The sequence below is a fragment of the Medicago sativa genome, chromosome 4 (genome assembly GCF_051527215.1).
Source record: "Medicago sativa cultivar Bolivia chromosome 4, Bolivia_mono, whole genome shotgun sequence".
In the NCBI taxonomy this organism is placed as follows: domain Eukaryota; kingdom Viridiplantae; phylum Streptophyta; class Magnoliopsida; order Fabales; family Fabaceae; genus Medicago; species Medicago sativa.
This window is the reverse complement of record NC_140752.1, coordinates 79,008,108-79,029,171: the sequence shown is the minus strand read 5'-3', so window position 1 is coordinate 79,029,171 and position 21,064 is coordinate 79,008,108. Positions and strand designations below refer to the sequence as shown.

At 31.2% G+C, this 21,064-nt stretch overlaps 3 protein-coding genes across 3 annotated transcripts; 1 reads left to right on the top strand and 2 right to left on the bottom strand.

The window, feature by feature from the left end:
- Positions 1 to 1,818: 1,818 nt before the first annotated feature.
- LOC146932300 (cytochrome P450 CYP82D47-like) lies at positions 1,819 to 5,992 on the bottom strand. The gene is made up of 2 exons (XM_085703946.1): positions 4,857 to 5,992; positions 1,819 to 2,720 (listed from the first exon to the last, which is right to left on the bottom strand). Exons 1-2 carry the CDS (start codon positions 5,793 to 5,795, stop codon positions 2,091 to 2,093), a joined length of 1,569 nt encoding a protein of 522 aa, XP_085560072.1. The 5' UTR covers positions 5,796 to 5,992; the 3' UTR covers positions 1,819 to 2,090.
- Positions 5,993 to 6,968: 976 nt separating this feature from the next.
- LOC146932299 (cytochrome P450 CYP82D47-like) lies at positions 6,969 to 15,796 on the bottom strand. Its single transcript, XM_085703945.1, has 2 exons — positions 14,821 to 15,796; positions 6,969 to 7,880 (listed from the first exon to the last, which is right to left on the bottom strand). Exons 1-2 carry the CDS (start codon positions 15,757 to 15,759, stop codon positions 7,251 to 7,253), a joined length of 1,569 nt encoding a protein of 522 aa, XP_085560071.1. The 5' UTR covers positions 15,760 to 15,796; the 3' UTR covers positions 6,969 to 7,250.
- Positions 15,797 to 19,523: 3,727 nt separating this feature from the next.
- LOC146932298 (uncharacterized) lies at positions 19,524 to 20,673 on the top strand. The gene has a single exon (XM_085708364.1). It carries the CDS (start codon positions 19,609 to 19,611, stop codon positions 20,671 to 20,673), a length of 1,065 nt encoding a protein of 354 aa, XP_085564490.1. The 5' UTR covers positions 19,524 to 19,608.
- Positions 20,674 to 21,064: the final 391 nt, after the last annotated feature.

Below are 21,064 nucleotides of genomic sequence, written 5' to 3'. Positions count from 1 at the left end.
CTATCCGTTTTACGACGGTTGTAACGACAGTTTCCCGAACCGTCGCGAAATACCTTTGCGACATGCATTTTCCCGTCGGTTGCAGAACTGTCGCAAATGTCCAATTGCGACAGTTTGAACTGTCGCAAAGCCTTAATTTACCTGTCGCAAAATGACAATTTTCTTGTAGTGTATTTTCGGCCTATCAGGGTTTTGTTATTTCCCTAATTAAGCTTAACAGTTGTAGCCTAAGAGACAACTTTTATTTATTCAATATAATATTTCAGAGAGTTTTCTCAATTTTTGGTGGATTCTGGAACTCTATTTTCACAAGTTTGGAGTTTGCAAGGAATTGCATAGAAGGACGCAAGGGTTAGCAAGCGCTAAACCTAGATTGAAAAGAAACTAGTTTGCAAGCGAAATCATTTCACTTTGGGTGTCAAAGGATGTAACTTTAGGGTTGATTGTCTTTGGTGAGGGGTTCTCTTGGGTTGGAAAACATTTGTAAACACCTTGGGTAAGTGAAATCATTGAATCTCTTGTTCTTGGGAAGAGATTAGAAAATGAGTAGAAATGTTGTTTGTTCTTTGTGAGCTTGTTGAAGCTAATTCCTAGCAACCATTTTGTATCTCTCTGTAAAGAACTCATTAATAATGAAGCGGAGAGATCTCTCTCCCCTAAAGTATGTCATTGTTGGACCGAACTGGATGAATATTCTTTTGTGTGATTGTTTCTCTTCTCTCTTTATCTTTTGCTTGTGGTTTTGTGATTTCACACTTGTTTCCTATATTGGATCTATGTTATGTTGTTGTTGTTTAAGGTTACTTTGATGTTAGTTACCACTTCTATTTTGCTCCACACATCTAAGTTTATTGGTGTAAGATTTGAGTTCGAATTCACAACAGTAACTATACTCCAGTTTTTTTTCTCTAAAGATGGTGAATCATGTACTCGCACCGTCCAAAAGGTGTATCTGTCCTTGGTTTTACAACATATTGTTCAGGAAAATTTATCATCATAAATTCATACATATGATGGATTTAAATGAAAAGAATGAAGTAGTGAAATATAAGACTATTAGACCATCCACCATGAACAGTCTTGTTCTTTAAGTCTCAATACCTAACAATACTCCAATTGAGAAGTCGAATAAAATGGGTATCTATTGAGGAGAAGTGTTTCATGAATCACTCTCTCTTTATGTGGGATCCATATTTTTTTTAATATTACAATATTAAAATATAATGATATAGAATTATTGAAAGATGATTAACTGGTCTGTTTAAAAAATTTGTGTGAGATGTTGAAATGGAAGGATTGAGTGCTTATTAGGTATTACTGTTAAAAAGCTACTCCATCCGTTTCAAAATACATGTCCAATTTTTGCAATGTGCGCTATTCACTTGACTTACTTTGACCATACTTTTTAACTAATGTATAAATAAAAATATTAGCATGTAAGATGTTGTTTGATTTGTCTCGACAAATATTTTCAAAATATTAAATTTTTATAATTTTTTTACTTTAGATAATTAAAGATATTAACGGTCAAAATTGTGCATTGACATACGTGAAGTGGTTAACTTAGACATGTATTTTGAAACGGATAGAGTATAAATGATTGGTGTATACACATATGATCCGTTTAAATATCCAAAAATAGAGGTCTTCATTGTAGATGTTATCGAGGATTCGACTCTGACACTTGCAACACAAAAATATATTCAACCAAAAAGTATGATTCATTTTAAACCAATAATACTTCTACTTCAATTAATTCTTAATCAAATTTAATAAATAATATGTATCTAAATTAAAAGTAAATGTTCCTACTTTAAATTTCCACAAGATCAATCAATTAAATGCAAGCACTGGTTGGAAAGATACACATAAAACACTGAAACTTACAACTCTGTTTTCTGAGCCAAACCTTATTGAAATTAACCCCTTTCAGAGTTTATATTATGTAAAATTTTGTCTAATTTTCAATAGTTCAAATAGGATTTGAAATCAATTATTGTCGAAAAAGGTATAAATTTCACACTAATAATCATTCTATTATTCTCGAGTAAAAACAACTCACCCATATAAGAATTTCAACTCATCAAGCATTAACTTTGACCAAAAGCTTGGGCTGACAAACGCGGATTAAGAATGACTTGTAAAGGAGAGACTTTGACGTTGGTCAGTCCACATTGTTCAACCATATCAACTGGTCCTCCATCTGGAGTCACTATGTCAAACCCATGCAACAATGTAGCAAGTGTGATTTGCATCAGCTGAAGACTAAATGAGATTCCAGGACATATTCTTCTACCCGCACCAAATGGAATCAACTCAAAATGTTGGCCCTTGACATCAACATCCTTGTGTGTTGTGAGAAATCTCTCTGGTCGAAACTCCAAGGGATCTGAATATAATATTGGATCTCGTTGAAGTTTCGAAAGGTTGGTTAGGAGACGCGTGCCAGCTGGCACGTGGTATCCACCAACGGTACAATCATCAATGGACTCATGAGGCACATTGAGTGGTCCAGGTGGGTACAAACGCAATGTTTCCTTGATAATGGCTTGGAGATACTCAAACTTTGCCAAATCTGATTTTATTGCCATATTTTCCATACCAATGTGCATATCTAATTCTTGAATGGCTTTCTGTAGAACATCACGATTGTTAAGAAGTAAAGATAGTGACCAGGTCAATGTTCCTGCGGTAGTGTCTGTGGCCGCTAGAATTAATGCCTGCAAAATATTACAATCATCATTATATTGTAATATTAGTACGTAACGTCGAAATAAAAATAATAATCTAAGAGAGCATTTTTTTTAAGCAAATAATCTATGAGAACATGATGCAACTGTTTTCTTTTATCTCCATCTTCTTGTGTAATGCTCAAAAATGGATAAAACATTGCAAAGTTAAAATTAAATAGTTCAATAATCACCAGAGTTGAAATTGTATTTTTGGTCAATAAAAGAAAAAGCATTCGTATACAATCTCAAAAATGTATAAGATACAATAAAAATGACACAAAGTCCTTTCAAAAAAAAAATGACACAAAGTGATTAATCTAAAATAATTTAAAAGGATATTTTGAAGTAAATAAAATGTATTTTTTTTTTTGAATCAGCAAATATTATTAAACGCCATCCCCGCAAAAATGTATTTATTTGAGTTTTTTTTTTTTGAGGGATGTATTAATTTGAGAGTTTTTAAAATACGTATCAATATTGTTAAAACCATATGTTTTAAAGGAAATATACAATGTTCTTAAATTTGAAAAAAAAATTATTGTTTAAAGATGAATTAAAAATTATGTTTTTTTTTTGGGCTTTGGCCCTCTTTGTTCACCAAAAAAAATGATTTTTTTTTTCTTTCCAAATTTAGAAAAGAACATGACAGACAGAATCCTATCCTATCCCAATAGCAAAGACAAATTCGGAAAAAACAAAAGGTCGTGCTAGCCGAAAAAACTAATGATTCACAATCATCTAGATTTTTAGATAGATAGATATGGAGATAGATATGTTCCTTCCATGAAAAGAAGACACGTTTCAATATTCTCGTGTGATAATTATTCTAACTTGAAGCTTTAATTTATGGTTTTTGATATGATGATTTTTTTTGGTGGTGTCCAGGGTTCGAACCCCGGATCTTGTATATACTATGCATTGTCCTTACTAGTTTAGCTAAGCTTACGAGATAGATATGATGACTTCTAATTGAAGCTTTAATTTATGGTTTTTGATGACTTCAAATCAAACTTTATATTTACATTCAGACATAAATAATTTCACATTTAATCATTTGTTCAATTTTCATGTGACGAAAATTGTTTTTGAATAATTGATTTTATAAAAATAATTTTAGTTTTTTAAGGAATAAAAATAATTTTAGTTAAAAGTGAGATTTATGTTCCACTACGTATTTATAAAAGTAAATTGAAAGATGAATTTGAGTGTAAAAATCATATTTGAATTCATAAACTACACAATTTCTCCCGTAAGAATAGAATCAACTCTACGACAAAAAAAAAAATTGTCAAATAAAATTTTACACTTTTGTCGTCTTAAAAAGTGAAACCAAACATGCAGGAAAGTCAGGCTATAACGCAGAAGCTCATATTACCACCTTCTAAAAATCATGGTAGAATTGCATTGTGCATTATGCAAATTCGCTTTTGGGAAAACTGACATCATTCTAAACATGTTAAAAATCAATTCATTCATAATTAATTTTTCTTATCATAGAGGGGATACCAAACATTCATCAAACTTTATTTAATTGTTGGTCTAAATTATGATAGCTCCTTTCTCCTAAAACGTAACATTAGGATAATAATAAAAATGCAAAATTACATTTATCGTTCTCTAACTATTAATTTCAAATAACAATTTCGTCATTTATCCCTTTTCACGCAATTTTTGTATAAATGAAGGATTATAGATTTGAACATTAAAAGTTCGTATCAAAATGAAATCATTGATTTGAATCTTTAAAATTCATATGCAAATTCATTAAAATGACAACAACAAAAAAAAAACATGAAAATGACAGAATTAATACTGAAATTAAGAGACAATAGAATAATTTTACATAATAAAAAACATGAGCAATGCTATATCTCTAGAAAAATAACATCAAGAATTCTTCAAGAATAAAGAACATTCAATCACAATGCACTATTTGCTACAATTTAAGGAGGTGTGACTGAAAAATAGGAATTGAGCAAATAAATCATGCAATTAAAAAACTTGTCATATGTGTCTTGAAAAATTCATGATACTATTTTATTTTTCTAGAGAAATAGCATTTTCCAAAAAACAAAGAAGTATTTTAATAACTGATAGAGCAGACAAAGGTAGCAAGTGACGTACCATACAAGTAGCTTTGATTGTAGTATCAGCATCATGACCATCTAAATCTTCATCAATGGTGGAAAGCAGCACATCCATGAAATCTTGTTCACGACCAGAATTCTTGTTACGTTTGTGTTGATCAAGCCAAACACAAACAAACTCATCCATTTCTTTTGCTGTTTTCTTCATTTGCTTCTGTTTTCCATCCAAATCCAACCATCTCAAATACGGTAACGTGTCAGAAACAACAAATGAACCACTAAGATCAAAAAAATCTCTAATCATTTTTCTTATCCTTTGATTCTCTTCTTCATCGCCATCGAAACGTTTTCCCATTACTGTCCTAAAAACAACGTTAATCGCTATGTCTCCAAACCATTCTTTCATTTCCGTAAATACCCTTTCAGAGTTACCCTCGCTCTTCATCTTCAACCAAAATGAATAACTCTCTTTCATAGCTTCTTCCACCTCAGATTCCATTACATGTTTAAGCATATCTATCCGTTGAGCTGAGAGGACATGGACGGTGGCGATTTTACGCACTGTACGCCAATAAGAACCACAAGGACTGAAACCTATCATGGAAAAGTTATACCCTAAAATATCAAAGGCTGCAGATTTGGGACGTGAAGCAAAAGCTTTGTCGTTTACGGTGAAACATTGTTTCGCCATTTCATAATTGCTTACAACTAAGGTTTTGTGAACACCTAAACGAATGGTGAAGATGGGTCCGTACTTGTCGGCTAAGTTTCCTAAGGTGACGTGAGGTGGTTGGGACCCACCTAAGAGGTGGAGGTGGCCGATTAACGGCCATGCTCCGCCAGCTTCTGGTGGTGGTAGTTTCTTGGAAGCTATGCGGCTTTTATGTAGACGAAAGAGAATAAAGAGAAACAATAAGGTGGAGCATATTGTAACTGGAAGGGAATGCAGTGAGAGTAGTATATTATATGTATCCATAGTTTTGTGATATGTACTTCTCTGTGTATAGATTTTATGATAGAGAATTAAGTACAAACCAGGAGAGAAGATAGTTTGAGTTAGCTAAAAGGGATCTGATATTCCTCAAAGGCGCACTAGAAATAGGAAGGTTACTTTTAGGGGTAACATGAGCATGAGGTATGCATCACAATGTCTATGTGTTATGTGAACGATTTAAGAGTTTTTTAGTACCTAATAATATTTTATAGAGACATTTTAACAACCCTGCTATCCGATTTTTTTTTTTCATAAAAGAATAAGGTGAAGCTGCACACTTGAGTGGCTGTAATTTGCACTTAGTGGATTTACGTGGGAGAGCATTTCGCACCATTTAACATCACTCTTTATCTAGGGTCTGTTTGGATTGAGTTTATTTTGAGCTTATGAAAAAAAGCTTATATAAATAAATAAGTTTTTTTTTGTTAATTCATAAGCTCTTACTAACAAAAATTGTATATTCATAAGTTGTTTTTTCAAAACTACCTTAACAAGTTTATAAATAATACATTAATGCTTATTTATTTGCATAAGCTGCTTTGCGTAAGCTTTAAAATAAGTCAATCCAAACGGATTTTAAAATGGTTAACATGGAAGCTTAACTCTTAAGGTTATCATAAATTTAGAATCGTTGTTTTCATACATGCATTACTTTTTTTTTTTTGTGGTGGTTGGGGTTTGAACCCCGAACCTAGCATATATTATATATTGTACATATCAGCTGAGCTAAATTCACGAGGACAAACATGCATTACTTTCTCTATTAACAGTATAATTCCATATTCAATCTCATTTTCAAATATAAATTAATTTGAGTCGACATTTTTAAATTTAAATTTAAATTCAACAACTAACCTTAATTATCACATCCTGGGTTTGAATTCAGCCTTGAGCATGCAACAACGTTAAAACTCTTAGGAAAGCTTGCCGTCCATTTGGATCCCACAATATTCGAGGGATTAGTCTCCACAGTTGTGTGTGGAGATGCCTGATTTAGACCAAAAAATAACCCTAATTATCATTTATCAGTAACTTTATAATCTTTCTTATTTAGCAAAGGAAAATTTCGAATTTATCTGTCCTTATTACAACCAAGGTTTTACAAAAGCAATTTATCTGTCCTTATTACAACTAAGGTTTTACAAAAGCAAACTGTTAAAGAGAAAATAGACTGAATCCTTTTTATTTTTCAACTGAGATGGATAAAAATTAAAATTTTAATACATATTTGAACATAAATTACATGACCACCTTCTTTTGCCTCTTCCTCTAGTTCAAACTTTTAGACCGGTCTCTAATTTAATTTATTATACATTAAATGATAATACAAATACTTTTAATAAAGTTTGTGTAATGCTGTGATTTAATTCACACCGCAAGACCGAAATCCCCAATTGCAACCAGTACTATTTAAAACTTTGATTACAACTTCGGACATTAATTTTGACGATAAGCTTGATCAGACAAACGTGGACTAAGAATGACTTGTAGAGGAGAGGCTTTGATGTTGGTCATTCCACTCTGTTCAACCATATCAACTGGTCCTCCATCTGGAGTCACTATGTCAAACCCATGCAACAATGTAGCCAATGTTATTTGCATAAGTTGAAGACCAAATGAGATTCCAGGACACATTCTTCTACCCGCACCAAATGGAATCAACTCGAAATGTTGGCCTTTGACATCGACATCCTTGTGTGTTGTGAGGAACCTCTCTGGTCGAAACTCCAACGGATCCGAATATAACATTGGATCTCGTTGAAGTCTTGAAAGGTTGGTTAGGAGACGTGTGCCAGCTGGCACGTGGTATCCACCAATGGTACAATTTTCAATGGACTCATGAGGCAAATTCAGTGGCGCTGGTGGGTATAGCCGCAATGTTTCTTTGATAATGGCTTGAAGATACTCCAACTTCGTCAAATCTGTTTTTATTGCCATCTTTCCCTTACCAATTTGTGTATCTAATTCTTGAATGGCTTTGTTTAAGACTTCACGATTGTTAAGAAGTAGAGATAGAGTCCAAGTCAATGTTCCTGCGGTAGTGTCTGTACCTGCTAGAATTAGTGCCTGCAAAATATATTGCAATAATTTTTATATTTTTGCGCTCTTCAATCAATTTAATTAGTTGAGAAAATTGAAAAGTATTGCATTAATAATGTCGAAACTACAAAAAGAAAACTATGAGAACATCATGCAACTGTTTACTTTTTACCTCCGTCTTCTTGTGTATCTTCTCAAAAGTTTTATGATCTGAGGAAATTGAGTGAAAAGAACTTTAAAAGCTTGAATGAGACTAATATTTGTTGTGAATGTGCCTTAAAACATGTGGGTTTTTAGCTTCCGGAGGGTTGATTGGAATCATGGTAATAAGTTATAGAACTTGTGTTTTGTAAAATGGCTGAAAGTTAATCATAAGAATGTTGTAGTTTTTGGTTCTGTATGTGAGAAACAAAAAACTTTCGTTCAGAGTTTTCCACTAAATGTATAGCGATCACATGTGAATTGGGAATTAAAATTTGTGTTTGTTCTGGCATCTGAAAACATTGGTGAGATTAGAGGATTGAATTATTCTAATTTTGTGGATTAATTGTCCTTATTATTATATATGATATATGATGTTTGATTCGTTCTCTATAAGTGTTTGATATGTTTATATATGACTTTTGTGTTTCTCCATAAAAAACAAATTTTCTACTCCCAATCTTCGTTTTTCGGTTACAACATCTCATGTGTTCATTACAATATACACCCTCCGGTCACTAATATAAGCAAAAATCCACTTTTTAGATACATTTAATTAATGATGTATGTGGTCTTTATTATATGTCACATACATCATTAATTGAATGTATATAAAAAGTGGATTTTTGTTTATATTAGTGACCGGAGGGTGTATTTAACTTGTTATGTAACCTTTGAATATGATTCATATTCAAAAAGGATCCGTTGAATTTTGGGAATTTGCACGTATGAAACGGATAAATTCTTTGAGTCAGGGACAATGTGACACCTTAAGGTTTATAGAAGGGTGTACTAAGACATTATTTGTTTTATTATAATGAATGTCTTTTTTCAATATATTTAGGTGAAGGAAGATCCCAAAATGTGGAAATGCATCGTGATCTATCTATTTGTTTATATGGGAAAAAAGGTTAAGGCGATCAAGAAGATAAATAATAGGATTGCATGCTACCTAGCTAAGAAGATTTTGATGTTTCTGTTTACTAGTTGTAACTTAGAGATATTCAATCCCTTAGACCATTTACAATGGTAACCAACATTAAACACCCTTCAACACCCACTTTTTCAATTTCCAACACTCCACATCATCTTCTCTCTCTTAATTCAACACTCATTCAACTTTAACCTCTCCAATGGTTTTTTTCATTCAACACTCTACCCCACCACCTTTTATTTCTTATTTTTATTTAATTTTATATTTTTATTTTTATAATTACATAAAATTACAATTATCGATTATAATTAAATTAAAATAAAGAAAAACTAAAAAAAATTGAAAAAAATTTATTTAAATAATTTATTTTTATTTTTATTTTTCTTAACTTAAAAAGAAGATTAAAACTTCACTTAGTTTGCTAATAGAAAGATATAATAAGAAGAAGATAGTGAAAAACTTGGTATTTTTTTCTGTGTCCAAATGAAATGAACCAAGTCTCTATTTATAGAGAAAAAAAAAATCATGAATTTTGATATATTTTTTATTTTTTTTAAATTATTTTTCATCGAAATAATTGATGTACAATTATTAAAAAAATTAAAAACCGGGCAACCAATAAAAGGCCAACACGCGTCCCCAATCATTCCAGAATTCTTCTTCTCTCTCCGTCCTCTGCTGTTCACGCGCCCTGTCTGCGCGTGTGCTACACGCGCCGTATTTGGTCCAATTAAGCCGAGACACGTGGCAGATCCGGCAGGGTTCAACTGTGTTGAATGCATTCAACCTCTCTCTCATCCATGTCACATTCAACACACCATTAAACATACCATTGGACTGCTTTTTGGTGTTGAATGTCAGATTAAACATTACCATTGTAAATGGTCTAACTTCTTAGAGATAGTGGTTATACCTTTGTGACTTTTATGCTATATATAGCAATTACATGCATTTTATAATATATTAAAGGTTTATTGGATAACTATAGCAGTCTCAATTATTATGTGCAAAAAAAAGAATTTTACAATGCTATAGAATATATTATGTATAAACTATTTAGATTTTAATATTAAAAAATACCACGGCTTTAGTACATATATTTGAAGGAAAAAGTGCTATCATAAACCACCTAATTATAGCTCTCAAGTGTTGAAACGCTACACTTAAATCAAAAAGTGCTAGGTAAATTCCACCTTAGACAACGTTTATAGGTGAAAGTTCTATATAAGGCCACCTTTAGATAACGTTATTTGCTTACATTCAAGCGCTATTTAGACCTTTAGCGGCGCCAGATCACATAGCGCTTTTAAAGCGCTGTCTAAAGCAACAAATAAAAAGGCGCTATCTAAGTCCTTTTTTTGGCGTAGTGGTCGATTTCAATCAGATGTCCAAACTAGGTTTTTCGTGGTTTTATTGATAGTTTGGTTCGAATCATGCATTATTATAAAAAAAAACAGAATCATGTGTTGTCTTGGAAGTTAATTCAAATCATGTTAATGCAACATAAAAGTCGACTTAAATCATGTCAATTTTTCCTATAAAAACAAAGTTAAAAATCAGTTTTTTATAACACACAAAATAGGGCACTCGAACCCAAGGTTATATTTTCTTATGGAGAGTCTTTTGTGAGATTCGAGGGTTGGGTAACACATTCTAGACAATCTGAATAGTTAGAATTCATTAGCAAAATATAAGCTTTTTCTAGTGACTTCTTGAAAGATTATCAAGTGAGAGGTTGAGAGAGGAAGTAAGAAAAATTAGAAATTATAATTCGTAAGCAATTGGGGATAAAAAATTTGTCACGTTTGTAATTCTCTTAGTGTTAAGGTATTGAGAAGAAATGGTAGAAACTAAGAATTGTTTTTGGAAAACTCTTAGTAAATATTTTGTATCTTCTAAAAATTGATTGATATTGGATCATAAAATTTTCTCCTTCTAATATAGGTCAATTTATACCAAATTGAACAAACAATGTTGTTGTGTTTGTTCTTTTACTCTCTTTATATATATGTTGTTGATTGATTTTGTGGTTTTGCAATACACACATGTTGCTAGATTGATTCTTGATTGAATCTTTGTTGCTTAGACTGTTTAGTTTAGGTTGTCATATTTGCTGGACGTATTGTCTTGTTGGTTTTGAACAAGAGACTAAATTCACAACAAAATTAATAGGTAATAATTTTGATATTTAGAACAAGTTAATTTAAATACGATATTTAGAAGAAAGAAATTATAAATGTCTGTTTTATCAATTTAAAAAATATTAAGCGATTATTTATCATTATTGTCAAAACATGTGTTTTAAACCAAAATTTAAAATTAAAACGTTCTTACTTATGAAAATAGATATTTTTTTCGCATAAAAACAAAAATGATACTATTTTTTTTTGAAGTGGAAAAAAATAATACTACCGCATAAAGATGAATTAAAAAATGAAACAATTTACAAATTTGGAAAGAGAAATGATATTTTGACAACCACTTTTTAACAACTTTTGGACAACTTTCTCTCTCATACTCACATGATGTTGTTATCCTCTCTTCATTGTTTTTGACCAATAAGAAGTGAGAAAAACAAGGTTGTCAACAAAGTTATCATCAAATGGATGTCAAAATATCATTACTCATTTGGAAAAGGACAATACACAAAGTCACCCTTTCCTATCCAATGCATAGACAAAGTTGGAGAAAACCACATGGTCGTACTAGCCGAAAGAGATAATAATCCACACTCATCTAGATTTTAGATAGATATGGAGATAGATATGTTCCTTCCATGAAAAGAAGACACGTTTGAATATTATCGAGTAATAATTATTCTAACTTTAATTTATGGTATTCGATGACTTAACTTTATTTTTATATTCAAACATAGATCTAGACATAAATTAAAAAAATGAACCGACTTATACTTTTGTTTGAAAGAAAGTATACCGACTTATTCATGATTTTGCATAACTCTTTCAAATAAGTTTTGGGATGTATTGGATTGTGATTTCAAAGGATTTTAAAAGATTTTTTTTATAATAAAAAAGTTTAGTGGTATTTAACCAAGACTTTTATAAAATACAAAGAAATTTTGTGGTATTCAATCAAGACAATCATACTTTCTTTTCAGGGCAATGAAATTCGTTGGTATTCAATTGAGATTTTTCATGACTTATAAATTGTCTCTTGGTATTCAAAAGTCTATAGATTTTGATGAATTTTTTTATAGAATGGATTTTGTGAGACTTTTTAATTAAAAATATAAATACTGCTCTCATCAAACAATCTCACACAAACCCTTGAGATTTCACTACCAAAAAACAACCCTCGAGATTTTGTTGATTTGTTGTTATTTTTCTTTTGACAATTGATTCACTGATATTATTTGTTTATATTGATTAATTATTATCTTTTCGTTGATATAATAAGTGAGTGTTATTTTTATTATTAGGTAATTTTTTCTTTATTTTTATTGAATATATATTATTTGGTATATAGTTACCATGCTTTTGACAATTAGAACAACAATTGTTCTAGTGAAATAAGTAGTTGTTGCATAGCTTGGACCATGGATTGAAGAAAAGGGTAAATGCAAAGATAGTTGCATAGCTTGGACCATAGATAAAACTATAAAGTTGTTGCACATCCCTGTGGACCCTATAAATAGGGGATTGCGTGATGTCAATGGGTCGCTCAACAAACAAAATGTAGAGCAGATTTTTACGCAATAATCTCTTTTTTTTTTTTACGAAAAAGCAATAATAACTTAGTAAAATAATTTTGTATCGGTTTTATTTTTCTTTCTTCAAATTATAAGAAAAAAATCTTAAAAATATTTAGTGTAACAGTCAGTGTTATGCTCGAGGAATTAGTCTCCGCAGTTACGAGCGGAGGATACTCGTTTTACACAAAAAAAAAACCAGTGTTATAAATTCATTGAAATCTATGTTATAAATCCATTAAAATCTGTGTTATAAATTTTGAGTGTAAAACGTCTTTTAAAAAATGTCTTTTAAAATCTCACAGAATCAATACATTCTTACAAAGTCTATTAAAATCTTAAAGACTTTTTTTTACCAAAATTGTCTTTTAAAATCTCAATCCAATACAAATTTTATAAATATTTTTAAAAAGTCTCTTACTTTTTTTTTGAAAGACAAAAGTCTCTTACTTTATTAAAATCTCAAATAATTGATATCAATTAAGTCCTTATATTTTAATAATCTACTATCAATTTGATTCCTAAATTTATCCAATACTATTAATTTAGTCTCTAAAATATTCTTTAAATAACTAATATGAGTAAAATTTGACAGCGGTCATTTTAAAATATTCATAAAAGCATAGACCTATTTGAGAGCGTCTTACAAAGTCATGGATTAATTGGATGGTTTATTTACTAACTTAGAGTCTTTGAGAATTGATTTTAAACTTGAAGATAGATTTCGAATCTTTTGAATAATATTTTTTGATGACATCAATCTTTTGATTCTAAACTTGATTTTTACATTTAAATTAGATTGTTTAACATATTTTTTGATGACATCAATCTTTTGATTCTAAACTTGATTTTTACATTTAAATTAGATTGTTTAACTCGGTTTTACACAAATTAGATAATTGTATCTTATGATGAAAATGAAATATATGATAAAGGACAAGGAATTCTTCGAGTATGCTGAAGTTTGGTGCGGTATATATCGATCATCCAATTATTAAATAAAATTTAATATTTTTATATTAATTTATTTGAAAATTAAATTAAATTTTAAATGAATTTTGTCTATATATCCAACCATACTTCAAGTTTTATTAACAAAAATTTAAATCAGAAATAAACTCAGGTACTCCAATTTATTTGACTTAATTAACTAAAATTCGTTAAGTATCTTCCACAACTATTTCATTATGAATATTGCGAATTATCACGAGAACGTGTCTCACACGAATCCCTTCCGACTAAACACCACAACATGCCCCTTTTTCCACCAAGTCCGAATCAAAGTGACACAACTGTTTTTATATCCTTTTTTAACGTAAAAACAATATACGTGAAATTTCTAGAAAAGAAATTTCGCCTGATATAGCAGCGCTGATTTTCTTCTTCTTTTTGGATGATTGCTAGATCTGTATTAGTGGGATATATTTCATTGTTTTGATGTTTGGTCTTTTTATTTTGTAGTGTTAGATCTGTTGCTAGACTTGGCTGCATTTCTTTGTTTAGCCGTTTAGGTTTATTTGATTAAGTAAAATATTAACGAGTGTCTTGAATTAAAAAGCAAGATTGTCTTGTAAGTGTAGCTCAGTTGGTAGCTACCCGGGATAATTTGTGCGGGTGTCGGGATTCGAACCCTAGATTCTCCATTTCTCTACACATAATGTGTGTGAATCTAGCCACTAGACTACATGACAAAAAAAAAAAAAAATCAAAGTTTAAGCTAGATGTTTCAAGTTTCTTTGCTTCTTAGGGATAGTTTTGGTTTGTTTTCTCAAGTTTAATTTATGTTTGGTCAGGGCGGGCTCAGGCCCTTTTTTGCTTTTTATTGTTTTCTTGTGCATTTATAAAAAAAATTGAAACATTATTATTTCTAATTTTTTAAAAAATAAATAATTCTTCAAATACGATATTTGAACGTGCACCCGTGCATCACACTGGTAAATCAACTAATTACCGTCCTCGTGAGCTTAGCTCAGCTGGTTAGGACAATGCATAAAATATGCAAGGTCCGGAGTTCAAACGTCGGTCACTAAAAAAAATCAACTAATTACCTAATTAAATCCTAATTAAAAACATGAAATACTTTGGATATTTGAAAGAGGAGACAATGGAAGCAAGTGACATACCATACACGTAGCTTTGATTGTAGTATCAGCATCACGACCATCTAAATCTTCATCAACGGTTGAAAGCAGCACATCCATGAAATCTTGTTCACGACCAGAATTCTTGTTACGTTTGTGTTGATCAAGCCAAACACAAACAAAGTCATCTAACTCTTTTGCTGTTTTCTTCATTTGCTTCTGTTTTCGATCCAAATCCAACCATCTCAAATACGGCAATGAGTCAGAAACAACAAATGAACCACTAAGATCAAAAAAATCTCTAATCATTTTTCTTATCTTTTGATTCTCTTCCTCATCACCGTCAAAACGTTTTCCCATTACTGTCCTAAAAACAACATTAATCGCTATGTCTCCAAACCATTCTTTCATTTCCGTAAATACCCTTTCAGTGTTACCCTCGTTCTTCATCTTTAACCATAATGAATAACTCTCTTTCATAGCTTCTTTCACCTCAGATTCCATTACATGTTTAAGCATATCTATCCGTTGAGCTGAGAGGACATGAACGGTGGCGATTTTACGCACTGTACGCCAATAAGAACCATAGGGACTCAAACCAAACATGGAAGAGTTATATCCCATGATTTCAAAGGCTATAGATTTAGGACGTGATGCAAAAGCTTTGTCGTTTACGGTGAAACACTGTTTCACCATTTCATAACTGCTTACAACTAAGGTTTTGTGAACACCTAAACGAAGGGTGAAGATGGGTCCGTATTTGTCGGCTAAGTTTCCTAAGGTGACGTGAGGTGGTTGGGACCCACCTAAGAGGTGGAGGTGGCCTATTAACGGCCATGATCCGCCGGCTTCCGGTGGTGGTGGTGTCTTTGAAGCTATGCGGCTTCTATGTAGACGAAAGAGAAGGAAGAGAAAGAAGAAGGTAGCGCATATTGTAACCGGAAGGGATTGCAGCGAGAGTAGTATATTATTTGTATCCATAGTTGGTTTGATATGTCATATGTACTTCTCTGTGTATAGATTTTATCAACAAAGGAAGTACAATCCAATATTTATATTTCTCAAAGGCGCACTAGAAAGGTTACTTTTTTTTTTTGGGTAGCATGAGAAAGACGGGTCAAGGTTGAAGTCTCAAGGTATTTACAAATGCTGCTACCATCAAATGATTTTCATCAGAATCACGTTTCTTTTTTAACAAAAGTTCATGTTTATAAAAAAAAAATGGTGTTTCTTGCAAATTTTATGTTCGATACAAACTTTAACTTGATTTTTTAAGATATAAAGACTTTAAGGCTTTGTTTGCGAGTTTGGAGAGGAAGAGATGGGAAGGCTTGGGAAAATATGAATGAGCAAGTGAAAGAAATAGAGGAAAATGAGAGGGGAGGGTTTTAGGGGGTTAACTTTTCTTGATAATACTAAACCCTCCTCATTTGAGGGAACTAAAAAATTGTATTGGAGGAGGATTTTGGGGGGTTTTGGAGGGTTTATTTGAATTCTTCAAATTTAATCTATGTTGTTATATTATTTTTAAAATTAAAAATATATTAATCATATGCATTAATTTATAATTCTCTAAAAAACTACTATTTTAAAAAAAAATTGAAGGATTTCTCCATTTTCCCTCATATTTTCCACCCCTCAGAGCTTTCATCTCCCCTCCCCTCCAAACTCACAAACAAAGCCTAAAAGTGTGTTTATTGGTTTCATGAACTTAACTCAATTAATAATAAGGACGTTGCGTCAAATATATATATAGTTGGATGTCGAACATTAAATTATTCACTTTTTTATTTTAAAAGATGAATTTCTAACTATTTTATTAAAAAAATATTTTTTTTGTCTAGCATACGTCATTATTGAGTTTGTTAATTTTGTATTAGTCTTTCTTATTTCGGGAAAGAATTACTCCCTCCGTTTTAAAATGAGTGTCGCTTTAGGCTTTGGCACACAGATTAAGAAATGAAATGAAATAATCATTGGATATAACGCTTTTACTAAACTGCCCTTACTTTATAAGAAAAAGACAAAATTAAAGTTGCATTGAAAATTGTGTGAGAGAAAAGTTGGAGTATTTATTGCGGGTAAAGTTGGAAGAAAAAAATTAAAGTTGTATTGGAAATGTAAGGTGACATTCATTTTGAAACAAATTTTTTTGGCTAAAGTGACACTCATTTTGAAACGGATGAAGTATAAGAGCACCATTATCGGTTGTTTTGAGCAAGTATCTTCACAATAACCAAGGCTAATGTGTCAGGTTCCATGGATAATTGGCATAAAAGTTGGGTAGTATTGCTCGGCATCGTAGCATTGCATTACCACCGTGCCTTTTAGTTGAGTTGCAATAAAATAATACTGTATAGAATTAAAATATGAAAAAGCAATACAATGTAATTAATTTATGGGACCCATTTAGAGTATATTGTAAGATAAGTGGGACCCATTTTAGAATTTTGTAGGAGTGGTATGAATATTTAGAAAATGTAGTTGAATGGTTTAAATAATTGGAAAGTGTGAAGTAATATAATGTATTATGTAGGACCCATTTATACCACCCATATGGATGGTATGGATGTGGGTGCTCTTAGAGCACCATTATCGGTTGACTCTTGCCATGGTATCACTTTTCCCAAAGCCGTTGTGTAAGAGTGGTAAGGATATTTGGTTTTTTTGGCAATGGCATATTAAGGCAACCGTATCAATGCATTACTACGGTAGCTTTGTTCTTTGCTCAGTTTATAAACTAATATAAAATTAATTATCACCTCAAAAGGTGCTATATATTAATATAAAATATATTTGTGATGTATATTGTAGAGTTTTGTGGGACCCATTTTAAAGTTTTGGAGAGTAGTATGAATATTTAGAAAATGTAGTTGAGTGATTTAAATAATAGGGAAGCGTGAGATAATATAATATATTCAGTGGGACCCATTTATACCACCCATATGGGTGGTATGGATGTGGATGCTCTTAGAGTCTTAATCATTGATGGAAGATGTGTGCCGACCTAGATTACTTTCCTTTGATGTCTTTTACGGTGTGTTTGGTTCTCGAGAGAAGTTGTAAAGAGATAAATAGGTGAGAGAGAGAGTATGAGAAGAGAGAAAGATGTGAGAAATGTGATAGATTTGAGGTATTGTTTGGTATATGAGAGATAGAAGAGAAATAGAGAAGAGAGAAATGTAATAACATTTTGAATTGACAAATAAGCCCCTTCACAAAAATATATCTAATCTTAATTATACTTCAACTCAAAAAAATATCTTTTTGTCAAATTTAAATTTACTTTTTTGTAAATCTATTATTTTTTATAAAAGTTGTTATAATAAATTATATAGACAATTATTATAGTTGAAATATAGACATAATTATTATAGTTGAAATATCTATCCAAATTGTCAACTTACAATAGTAAGTGATAATTACCTATTACCTAGGTAAATGTCAAATTAGAATAGTGAAACAAATAATTTCACACATGTAATAGTGGTAAATTTAGTAGTATAAATACCACACTTTGGTCCATGTAAAAATACACCATTTTTGAGAAATCAAAATATATCATCCTACTTCTTTCTCTCTTGATTTACTTAGATAATAAAGTAGTAACTTATATCATCTTATTAGTTCACTAATATCATATTTTAAGTATTTAAATATCTAAATCTTTAACATGTTATCAGCACGATCGTTTCTACCGGAAGTTTACACTACTGCTAGGTATGTTATCTATACTGATCACTTTAAAATCATTACTTAATATTGCTATGTATATCATTTATCTTTATCATCTTAATATTATTATTATCTGCCCCGGTTATAGAAAACTGGCAATCTGTCAAGTGATTTATAACTAGAGTGGCTATTATTATTATTATGGAGGTCTAAAAACCCCATCTAATCTAATTTTTACTTTCATGCTTAATGGAGGTCTAAAACCCCATATAATCTAATTTTTACTTTCATGCTTAATGGAGGTCTAAAAACCCCATATAATCTAATTTTTACTTTCATGCTTAATGGAGGTCTAAAAACCCCATCTAATCTAATTTTTACTTTCATGCTTAATGGAGGTCTAAAACCCCATCTAACTTTTATATTTAATGGAGGTCTAAAACCCCATTTATAATATTGATTCATGAGACATTATTAAATATAAATAAATAAATTTAATATGATTATCATATATATTCATTTACCATATATGTTGTCTTGTGATTTTCTATACTACTCATGTGTCCTAACTTGGATGATATTTAAACACTTAAAATATTTTTCTCATTATCCAACATTAATGAATAGTAAAATCAACGGTCATGAACAGTGATTTCAATGGTCATGAACAACGGTCATGAACAGTGAAATCAACGGTCATGAACAGTTATTTCAATGGTCATGAACAACGGTCATGAACAGTGAAATCAACGGTCATGAACAGTGATTTCAACGGCTAAGAACAGTGTATTTAACTGTAACAGTAACGGTCATTTTTACAAAACTCATTCTATAAATACATCACCTTCATTCATAATTTTTACATCTCAAAATATTTACCCATACTTACAAAATGGCTAAAATCCTTTTACTATGCATCACTCTACTTGTGGTTATTGTGTTCTTCTTCTTTTTCACCCATATTGAAGAATTAGGAAAAATTTTTGTAGGATTAGCTATAATTAACATTTTACCATTATTAGTCTTAGCTTGTGTGATTACTTTTTGTTTTCGTGGAGGCTTAGATTAAAATATTATCATGTTCTTGTAATCGTTGCTATTAAATAAAATGATATTTCTATTTTCATCATAATATATATATATTAAATCTTGATTATGTTCTTCTGTATTTTAGATATAATCATGTCAAATGTTAAGCACCAATTCAAAATTTTAAACATAACTGGAGACAACTACATAACTTGGAACAACAACTTAATTGAATATCTCGCATGTGAGGGACTCGATAAAATTCTTGAAGGAGACGATTTGGGAGATGTCCCAGAGGAATTGGCAAAGAAAAAATCAAAAGTAAATCGGATAGTAAAACACCACCTTGATGATGGATTACAAACAGAGTACTCAAATGCAAAAGATCCCAAGATCTTGTGGGACAAACTTAAGGCAAGATTTGGGCATCAGAAGAAAGTCTTACTGCCTTTGTTGATGGATCAATGGAACAAATTAAGGTTCCAAGATTATAAAAGTGTTGTTGCATATAACTCAGCTATGCATCAAATTATAGCACAATTAGAATTTTGTGGCGTAACTATAACCGAAAAGGAAAAGTTGGAGAAAACATTCTCAACTTTCCATGCATCTCAGGTGTTGTTGCAACAACAATATAGAATGAGGGAATTTACTGAATACTCTAATTTGGTTGCAGCCCTTTTAGTGGCTGAACAAAATAACGAGCTCCTCATAAAAAACCATCAGTTGCGTCCTACAGGAACAATGGCATATCTTGAAATAAATGCCACAACTTTTAATCAAGGGCGTGGTGGTTATAGTCGTCAAAGAGGACGTGGTGGTAATGCTCGTTTTGGTGGTCGTGGTCGAGGCAGAAATCATGGTCGAAACCATTTTCGTGGTGGAGGCCGTGGAAGAGGTTATATGAATTATAGGCCTCTCAAATATGACCAAACCAACAAGAATCATCAAGGTAAAGGTAAAAACATCCAGGAAGGTCCCTCTAGAAATCATGATGATCGTTGTTATAGATGCGGGAAGAAAGGTCATTGGTCTAAAGCATGTAGGACACCAGAGTATCTGTGTAAAAGATACAAAGAATTTGTTGATGAAAAGGAAAGGGAGGTTAATTTTAATGAAATTGAACCCAAGAATAAGAATAATACTACCTGTCTTGAGACTGCTGATTTCATAGGAGAAGAAATGGATTAATTAATTAGTTAAAATATATATATATATATATATATATATATATATATATATATGTAATGTGTGTTGTGTATATTTTTAAGAATTTGCATGTTGTGTGACTATGTAATATTTTCATGATCTAAATAAAATAATATTGTTGAATATGTTGTGTTGTATTGTCTTACCCTATCTTTTCTTTAATCTTATTTTTATTTTAAGAAGGATGGAAATGGATCATGGCAAAGACATTTGCATTCCAGACAGTGGAACTACCCATACGATCCTCAAAAGTAAGAAATATTTCACCAAAATATTTCCTACTAAAGGTGTAATAAACACAATCTCAGGTCCAGCAGATTTAATTGAAGGAACAGGTAATGCTATGTTCATATTACCAAATGGGACGAAGTTT

Coding starts and splice junctions, on each gene's coding strand:
- LOC146932298 (XM_085708364.1), top strand. CDS start 19,609: ATGTTCTTCTGTATTTTAGATATAATCATGTCAAATGTTAAGCACCAA.
- LOC146932300 (XM_085703946.1), bottom strand. CDS start 5,795: ATGGATACATATAATATACTACTCTCACTGCATTCCCTTCCAGTTACA. Junction 2,721..4,856: donor CAATCAAAGCTACTTGTATG/GTACGTCACTTG, acceptor AATATTTTGCAG/GCATTAATTCTAGCGGCCAC.
- LOC146932299 (XM_085703945.1), bottom strand. CDS start 15,759: ATGGATACAAATAATATACTACTCTCGCTGCAATCCCTTCCGGTTACA. Junction 7,881..14,820: donor CAATCAAAGCTACGTGTATG/GTATGTCACTTG, acceptor TATATTTTGCAG/GCACTAATTCTAGCAGGTAC.